At 36.4% G+C, this 9,882-nt stretch overlaps 1 protein-coding gene across 1 annotated transcript in view; it reads left to right on the forward strand.

Annotated features, from left to right (window-relative positions):
• Positions 1–2,803: 2,803 nt before the first annotated feature.
• Positions 2,804–9,882, forward strand: part of AKAP11 (A kinase (PRKA) anchor protein 11) — a 33,507-nt gene continuing 26,428 nt past the window's right edge. The window contains exons 1-2 of the mRNA XM_009698078.1: positions 2,804–2,863; positions 8,472–8,588. Of these exons, the coding sequence (XP_009696380.1) occupies positions 2,804–2,863; positions 8,472–8,588 (177 nt within the window). The remainder of the gene's footprint in view (positions 2,864–8,471; positions 8,589–9,882) is intronic.

Here is a 9,882-nt window from a genome sequence, read left to right on the forward strand (position 1 = left end):
TCTTGATGTAGAGGGCAACCCCTCCACCCTTTCTTCCTGATCTGTCCAATCTGAATAGCCCGTAGCCATCGATACACGCATTCCAGTCATGGGATTTGTCCCACCAAGTTTCAGTGGCAACTAGGTCGTAGCTTTCTAGCAGCACAGTGGCTTCCAGCTCCTCCTGTTTGTTGTCCATGCTGCATGTGTTTAAGGTGATCCAGCTTGCTAGAAAGGTAGAGACGGTTAAACCTAGTGTGGATATTTATTAGTTATTTGCATGATCGATTTTTTTTTTTTTTTTCTTTGGGTGATTACTGATAGTTACTCAGTAACAAGAAAGTCCTGTTCCTCTTACATCTGCTACTTCTGCCATTTATTCCCCCTTTTTTGAGTTGACAGTAGGAGGAAATTAAATTTAATGGTCAAATACAATATGCAGAAGTAAAAACAATTTTAAACAGTAGGTTTTATTTACACAAGAAATAAGCTATTTCCAGGCTGTTTTCTTTGTCAGTGCTTTCACTTCCTTTCCAGTTAAAGTTTGGGTACTTCTTAGATGATTGGACCATTGTTCTTTTGAAAATGGATAATAATTTTATATACTAAAAAGAACGCTTTCAGGTTTTGTTGAGTTGCTGGACAAGTGGGGCCCTTCAGATTTCTCCAAAATGAATGACGGGGAGCTGAGATGCTACAGGTGGTGGGGAGAACCTGTATAATTCAAGTACTGAAGGACAGGATGCAGACAAGATAAAATGGTTATGGTGTGACGTTGATAAACCAGTACAGTTTCTGTCCAACATCTTTCAGAGTGTTTTTACTGTGCTTTACAAGTCTGTTGGTTTCATGAGGTAGGTAACACTGCAGGTGGCTCTGTGATGCTTGGGTCTCCAGAGTTTACTACCTGATGCTGTAGGAAAATACTTAACGTACTGCCTGAAAGCAGTATAACTGTGGACTGCTGTGCCTGAGTAAATACTGCAGGACCCAACATGGTTATAAAGTCATCTCTGTGGTTTTGCTATGCTGGGCTTTGTTGAAATTGATGCAAAGAGCAACCAATCCAAAAATGTGGAGCTCAAGTAATTGCCTTGACCCTGCATGAGAAACCAGCTTTTCCCATAGATGGCACTTCTTAGGGCAGGGATGTGTCGAAGAGTATTTCCCTGATATGATTAGATTAACAGAGTGCATTACCCATTTAAGATAGAGCAGTAGGGACAAGGGAGGTAGGTTTCTTTTTCTTGCTTGATATTGTTTCATGGCTTTTTTTTTTTTTTTAAACAGAGGAGTTTCAACATAAGCATCATTGTTTTTTATTCTTCCATCCACAGAAGTTTACTCTGATTTGAGTTTTTTATTTGTATTTATTACATTTATATAAAAATACATATAATCTGTCTAACATGTACCTAGCTGCTTCATGTCGTTATCTTAATTTCCAAATTTTAGACATCCAGTTAAGAGAGATGCTGTGCTCCAGAGATTAAAATGTTGCAGTTTGTTTACAGAAGATTCTGAGATTCCAGCAAGTTCATCTTTATGAAGGAAAGCAGAAATCAAGGTGGAATGTGAATAGATGCACCTAGTAATCTCTTGCTATTGTATTTTTGAAGAAGTTTTACTTTTATAGGTGCTAGGGGGGGAAGATGAAGAATATAATTACTTGATGCCACTACTCATCTTATTTAAATTACATGTACTTAAGAACAAACCCATATAAAGTTCTTTCCCATATAAAGGTTAAATATGTGCTTGAGATGAGATTAAGAAAACCAAGCCTGTTACTTGTGCAAAGGAGACTTATATTCTGATGTCTTGGTCATTATTTTTTATTTTACAGTAATTTTACATGCATTTGCTCCTTACCTGGTTTATTTTGTATAGTCTAGGAGTTCTTTTGCCTGGCTAAAGTGTACAACTATGGGAAATGATGAAACTTTAAAACTTCCATAGAACTCAAATGCCCAGCACATGCTTTCTGTCTTTATTAATACCCTATATTTATTGCCAGTTTGGGGGAATGTAGAGATGAATGAAACAAACTAGATTATTCTGTTTCTTTTCATTGCTGCTGATTAAACAGGGAAACTTGAAAAACTTGTTTTGATTTAATCGCTTTTTTTTTTTTTTGGTTGTTCTTGTTAGAATTAGCTGACAGGAGCAGGAACTCTTCTGACCTACTTTGGTGAAGTAAAAGTACTGGTAAATGCATCTTTGGTCCCCTGTGTTTTGCCATCAGAGACAGGACTGCCCAGAGCAGTGCCAGAGAACCAGATTGTTGATACATGCTAGCCTAAACAGGGATCGTGTGTGTTTGTCTGTAGTACTTACAGTTGACAGCAACAAATAGGCCCTTTGGTTGAGTGGATAAGTAGTATGTTTTCCTCTCAGATTGTTCAAGCTAGTTCCAGTGTGTTGTATGGTACAGGAATCTGCTGATAAACTTCACCGGACTATCAGTGATAGTGAAACAATATTTAATGTAATGTTCCTCCCTCTGACATGCAGCCTTGAAATCTAATTAAAGAAAAATGTTGGAACTAACTGTAAGGTGTGTGTTCTACATTTCATGTGTTCTTTTAAAAATTATTAAAGCGGTACTTTTTTAAAGGCAACAATCAGTATGGATGGTGTGCTGTTTAATCTGTCTCAGTTTTAAAATGGTTTTTAACTGGTTTTATTGGTTCTTGTTTTGTCTACTTACCTTTTCAAAATGTATATAAACTAAGTGGGGAAACATAAAATAATCAAGTATAAATGTTTTTCATAGGTGTTTTTGAGCTGGCTTCTTTCATCGAGTACTAAGATTGGTAAAATCATGGATCCGTACACCAGGGCTCAGGGCAATCGAATGAAACCAAGAATATCTGTGAAAAAGGTAATTATCTGTATTTAAAAAAAAAAATTATTTCAGAGCTTTTCAATCTTTATCACAACAGTGTAATAATGAACCAAGAGATCTGGTAGGTTCGGTTGGGATTTTTTGGGTGTGTTTTTTTTTCTTTATATGTCTTAATTTTGCTTGTCTAAGATTTCAGGGAGGCAAAGAAACTGCCTTTGCTTTATGCTTTGGCGTATTTAGTGTAGTTGAGCTGGGAGACAGAATAATTTAAGGAACGGATGCATGCTTTTGCCTGTTGTCTTTGCGTTTTGTTTTAAAGTGATATGATAAAATCATGATGTATTTATTTGCTAAATTTACCTTGTTTATTGGAGCATAACTCTTATTTTGAGCACAGGTTTTTCAAGCTTATATGTATTAAATTAAAATATAACTATACAATGTTCAATGAAAACTGTTCTGTGAAGTCTGTGTTAGGGCTTACTGTAATGTCTTTATCTCTAGATCTTGCTTTCTTGACTGGCTTAACCTTGTGTTTACATGAACTTCCAGACAGTGCTTTGGTGAAAAAGAAAATATGTCTAGTGCTTCTGAAAGATATTGGTGGTTATTTTTTCAACAGTATTTGTTTACTTTTCTTTTAAATTTTGTCTTGGAGAACATAAATACTCTTCCTCAAATCTTCTTGCAACTTCTATAAGCACTTACTCAAACAAAAGTTGCAGTTTATCCTGAAGGAACAAATTTATTTATCCAATCATATTTCTCAAAGTAGTTGAATACAGATGAGTATTTTTCTAGGTCTTTCCTGATACTAATAAATTCTTTACTTGCAAATGTGTGCAACGCTTAAGAGGACAAACTGAGCAAGGAAGTATCTTGTCACATGAAAATTGCGTTATTTTATTCCATAAGCAGATTTTGTTGTTTTAAGGAAACAGTGTCTGTGGTGTAGGTCCTGTAGAAACTGCTTGAAGACAAAGGTAAGCATTATGGGACTGCCAGGCAGGTAATCAGTTGTTCCAGGTCCTGATACGGAATGTTAACTGCCATACATTAAGCAGTTTGTAATTATGGCTGATACTCTTTTGCTTTAAGATACTCAGTATAAAAACTTATTTTATTGGTTTATGAGAAATTTCCAGCTCAAATAGAGTTCTTAACTACAGTCCAGTCATTTTGCATTCTTAACCAGAACATAAACTGTATTTTAGAGGACTTTTTTAGTCTGCCCTTTATTTGTTTTTCCACTTCAATTTAAAACCCAAAGCAAACAAACCAACAACCCCCCCCTAGATTTTTAGACCTTTAGGTTTCAGAAATGTCTTTCGAACAACATCAGTGACCAGTGATTCCTCACTGTTTCTAATGGTTACCTAAAATGATAGGTCTGTGAACTACTCCATTCATTGCCATTGAGCCTTCTGGACTGTATGGTTCTAGGAACATGAATTTGACTCTTCTCGGGTGTCTTGCAGAATTTTACGTTTTCATACAGCCAGACTCCAATGTTTTGATCTGTGGCTGCCTCCTCTTGGTGTTTCCCTGGGCGACAGCTACTTAGATTATAGTGGGTAACTTTCATTCTTTCTCACAGAGCCAGGCAGTAGGGTGGTCAGAATCACACTATGTTTCAACTTCTGTTGATTTGCAGCTATTAGTCTGATACTTAACAGGAGTTGTTGCATTAGCGGCACTTAAAAATCAGTGTACGGTTGTGGTATGCACATTTAAAGCCTAAGTTTCCATTTTTACGCAGCGATTCCAAAATATTCAGTCCGTTTAAATCTTACAACACATGAAATCAGGAAGAGCTGCTTTGTTACTTAAGAGCAGAGTAAACATGACTCTCCAGCACGGGTGTTGATGTCTCTGCAAATCGTGGCATTTTACAGGTTTGTGGTTGTTTGAAATGTTAGAGAGCAGTTGTTTAAAATAGTTAATGAGACCGATTAGTATAGAATTTCCTTCAGTGTACTGTGAAGGATCCATAGATAACGACTTCTTGATTTGCTGGCCACAAAGGGGACGTGCATTTGAGGATATTTGTGTTTTTCCCTAGTACGACTTAGTAAGTTTGAAATCTGTGCTCACAATTGAAATAGGATTTCTTGCGAGACACGTGACTTTTGAATTTCTGTGAGGAAGGAGTACACAGGCCTAGCAAGTAGAGCTTTATAGATTGCTTGGGGTTTTTTTCCCATATGACAATGTATATTGGAAGTAGTTGTACTAATTATAAAAACAAATGACATCCTTTTATTGAAGATGACCTCTTGTTATAACCTAAACAGAACTGATACTCTTGGCAACTTGCTGGTTTTCCATTTTTAATGTAGTTGTGTGTCTCCTAGACTGGAGTTGTGAGAGAACTTGCTTTCATTGTTGGATAGCAGGATTACTCTGAAATTGAGTCCAGGCCTTTGCTGTCAAAAGCCCAATTTTGATAAGAATATGAAAACGTTATTAAATATAATCTCACAATTAATGAGGGTTAGATTAAAAAAAAAAATCTGTTTTTGAATCTTTTTGAACCACACTGCTGTAATAACTGAGAATCTTACGAATTCCAGGCTGAAGCTATTCACAGCAAATTTATACCTGTTTGTTCATGGATGTCATTATTCTTCAACTTAAATGTGTTTGGTTTTGTTTTTTGTTTTTTTTTTTTCCTCTTTCTTTTGCTGATGTTCACCTTCATGATGTTTTTGTAGTTGGTGATCTGTCCTCTGTTAGCCTTGGTTTTTGGAAACTGTAAACTGAGGTTTTAGTCTGCTTTGGTATGAAAGCTTCTGCATTCCAGCGATTATCCTTCATAGTCCTACTTTCCGTGCTGTTGTGAGTTAATCTTCTTTTTACATGTGGATGATACTGTATGTGCAATTACACAGGATGCCCTTCTCAGTGACTCTGATGTCAGTTCTTTCGCTAAAGGATGCGTACTCAGGTCATGTTTGCTATTTTCAGTGCTGTATCATATTTACCATTCATTACTATAGCACGATCAAGAAGTCAACTCAGGTCTTTTATTTCTCAGCTTGTGAATTTGCAATTCTATTTTAAAGCTTGCTTTTAGTTTTTAAGGACATAACCTTCTGCCTTGTACAGTTGCATTTTAAAATACTGTCATGTTGAGCAAGTTCTTTCTGTAAGATTTGCTATTCTTTCTCTCAACTGATGACACCTGCTTACTTTGAATTATCATTGGATTTCATCTACATATTTACTTTCTTTTCCCCCATTAAATTTATTAATGATAATGATGCTTGAATTCAGTCTCAAAATAAATTTTGAGGAAGTTGGTTACTGGGTTACTGACCTACATCTACTATATCCTCAAAAAAACCTCCTTTGCTCTCTCCATTTGGGCAAATTCTTCCTTTCCAGAAACAGCTCTTTTGGTAAACTCTGTCTTTTTCTGGTTCTGTTAAGTCTTCCTATATTTCAGTGTAAATAATCTATGGAAGTCCAGATAGATGAGATCTTTATGTATGTATTGTGCCTGTTAATTTCCGTATCTTTATTCTTTCCATGTTCTGAATGTTTTCATATTAATTAATACAATCTTAAAAACACGCATCTCTTCCTTCCTCCTCCTTTTAAAATATGGATATTTTATCTCTTCAGTTGTCTGGTGCCACCATCAGTGTGCTACCAGGCCCTACGTACAGTCTTGTATGCTGGATCTTCCAGACTTGAGGGTCTGTTGCATCTTTCTTCTCCTCCTGCTTCAACTTAGTAGTTCCTAATACCATACTCCTGTTCTAGTTATCCATCCTGCTTTTCAGGATGTTAAACTAGGGAAAAGCACTTATAGCTAAGGTATATGCGATAGTTTGTAGCCTTAGAAAACTTAACTACTAGAGAATAATGATGAGCCCTTCTCAAACTGGATCACTGTTGGTCTGCAGAAAATTAGCAGGTCACATTGTATGACTTTTTTTAATTACTATTTTGAGTCATGTGACTGATTAAATTATTGTAGAAGCTGAAAATGAGACATTTCCACATGCTTGCTTGACTTCACAAATGACTTTTGTATGAGATGAATGGAGGAGTTACTGGGGAAGAGTCTTTAAGCAATATTGGTATTGTGGCCACCTGTAAATTTGGAAGATCCAGAGAATCAAAGAGGAAGACACTGTCAGCATACTTTGGAAAGTACAAAAATATATTACTAAAGTTTGGAGTTAAATTGCAGCTGAACATGGGGACAGAGGAATAAATGAAAATGGAAAATAGATGAACACTTCATTAATTTATTTCAAATGACCCAATAACTGCCCAAAATGCATTTTAAAGTAGTTCAGCTGTTACTTGTCCATGACTGTTTTGACTGCTTTAATGTCACTTGGCCTTGGCTGTCAGTGTGGTAGCCTGAGCCTTGTTTGCTAACATTCTGAAATATACTTTGGTAATTTCAAGGATCTTGAAGGGAAGTGAAGTTTCTGTTTTACTTTTCTCTATTCATTCTAGAAATGCTTTCCTTGTTTTATATTGCCATGAGCACAAGCATGGTGACACTGGCCATGCTATAATAATTTGGCTTCCCATGTACTAGCACTTTATACTATTTTTTTCTACAGAGGCAAAAAAAAATATTTCTTGATGTTTAACTGTAATATATAAGATCACTTTTTACCATAAAGGGATTGTTTTTGCTGTGGGATTATCAGAAATGTAAAACATTCTCTGACTAAATTTGGCTATCTGGTGGTTCTACTATTGTTTAAGAAGCTATGCAAATTTGAAATAACTTGTCATAAATTGGACACAGTGATTTCTCACTTCATTTTTAACAGTGCAATTGTGTAGAGAATAAATAACTGGATTAACAATTTATAACCATATCATCATCTTATTTTTCGTGTTAATGTTACCACTTGCTAGAGAAGACAACAGTTTAAAATACAAAAAAATGTTACTAACTTCCTAAAACAATTGAGAGGGTGTTGTCTGGGGTTTTTTTGGTTTGTTTTTTTAGGGTGATGATTCTTTTGTTGTGCTGCTCTTTGTTACACTGGGAGAAAGCCTTAGATTCTTAAGCCTTTTTTTAGCAATCTGTGGGTGCTTGCATGTCACCATAAGTGTAAATATAAGAAATGTTACAGGAAGTATTTACAGGGGATTAAGTGACAGTTGTTTCATATTCTTTAAGGAATGGGAAAGGAGAATGCATGTAGATTTTCTTGGGTGTTTGTTTGTTTGTTTTCTTCCCCTTTGACTTTTGAAGTGACCTCCATTACTTTTCTTGGCTAAATTTGTTTTTCATCCTTTTTGAGGAAAAACTGATGGAAAAGTTCCATATATAGGCTTTGATGCAAGGAATAGATCAGGCTTGGATTTCTTCTTGGATTCATCGGTTTCTTTTTTCCAAGTCTGCATGCTCTCGCCTTTTTTTGTAATACCAAATGGTCAACTTCTTTTGGAATAGAAGTATTGCTTGAAGAAAGCAACTTAGGTGTTTCAGTTCCATGTCCTGAAGTATATTTAAACTTCAAACCTGGTGATTTATATACAAAGTAATTTGAAATAGTACTGAGAGTAGGGAAACCAACAGGGGGCAGGGAATAGATGGATGGACACTGTATCCAAAATGGAAAATACATTTTTTTTTTCTTATCTCTTCTTCATTGTTTTTCAGAGTTTTGGTGAAGTTGTGCTGCACTCTATGAAGTCACTGCTACACAGCAGAAAAGAGTTATGCAGTGTATCAGCAGAGGAATGTCTAAATCGGGAAGAACAAGATAATTTTATTGAGGTTTGGCATAATCAGACCATTTATATGTATTTTGTGGCTCTGATAGAAAATGATTTAGCTTGAAGCAGTATGGGAAGTTGCAGGATAGTAAATGTGAACAATGCTGCAAGCTTCTGGCTGTAAAATCTGTACCCCCCCATTGTCATTCTTGAGTTCAGTCACTGTAGTCTTGAGAAAGAGCTTTGACATTCAAGATGACACTTCTCTTCTTTGTAGGATTTGTGCAACTAAAAACCCAAAATGTGTAGATAGATGATTTTGTAAGAATTGTCTAACTGGCTGTACTGCATTTGTGAGCACTGCTCTGATGGAGGTTGTATAGATGGTATTCTAACAAAGCGGCAGAACATTTTGATCCAGGTCTGAAGTTAAAAGGTAAAGAGATTGCTCTTGTTTGCCCTGTGCTCAGCACTAAAAGCTGAAGCCTCAACATTACAGATCTAGACTTCTTTTACATTAATACAGATGGACAAAAAGCTGGACAAGGTCTGGAGAGAAGAGAAGTAGACCTGGACAGAATGCAGGACTGTCTAGGTAAATCTCAAGCTGTGAGGAGCAATGACTAGAGCTGTTTAAATTACAAAACTAACAGCAGTTTCTCCAAAGGGAAGAGAAAAAAGTAAGAAGCAATGTGTACCATGTATCTCATATTAAGCGTCTTAGAAGACTACTAAGTAGTAGTTGACAGGCCTGAGAAGGACCTTAGAGAAGGAGAGGACGACCTGAACTGGCGAGGCTGAGGAGCTGAGATAAGGAGAAATGAAGCAAAAAAGACTCAGGAAGTGGTTAGGGAAGACTTATAATTGGATAAGGAGTAGCAGGAGGAAGGGAAGAGGCAGATTGTGTGACCAGCAGGGAAGAGTTAAGATTACCTGGATAACACGAGGGTTTTTGGGACTGGCTGGATGGTGAGGTTGTGACTGTATGAAACATTTGGGGATCAGGCAAGAAGCTGAATTTGCAAAAGATGAAGAGCTGTGACAGATTACAGGTAAGGAAGAAGAGCTAAGCAGTAGAGGAGTGGGCAAAACCTTGTCTGTGTCTGTTCTAGACCATGCTCTAGAATCTACGAAACCCCTCAAACATTGCCCCTCCCTTTTTTTTTTTTTTTATTGTCTTGCAGCAAATACCTGACAAATAGTTGGTAATGTGTTTTAAACACCTGTAAGGATGGTCCCTATGGAGAAAGACAGCTGACTATATTTAGTTACCTTATTAGCTCAAGCAATTAAGAGCCCTCCGGTTGAAATGTAAAAAGGTCAATATCCTGCCACAGAAGACATTTATTTTTTTT

The sequence above is a fragment of the Cariama cristata genome, unplaced genomic scaffold (assembly GCF_000690535.1).
Source record: "Cariama cristata isolate BGI_N322 unplaced genomic scaffold, ASM69053v1 scaffold3914, whole genome shotgun sequence".
In the NCBI taxonomy this organism is placed as follows: Eukaryota; Metazoa; Chordata; class Aves; order Cariamiformes; family Cariamidae; genus Cariama; species Cariama cristata.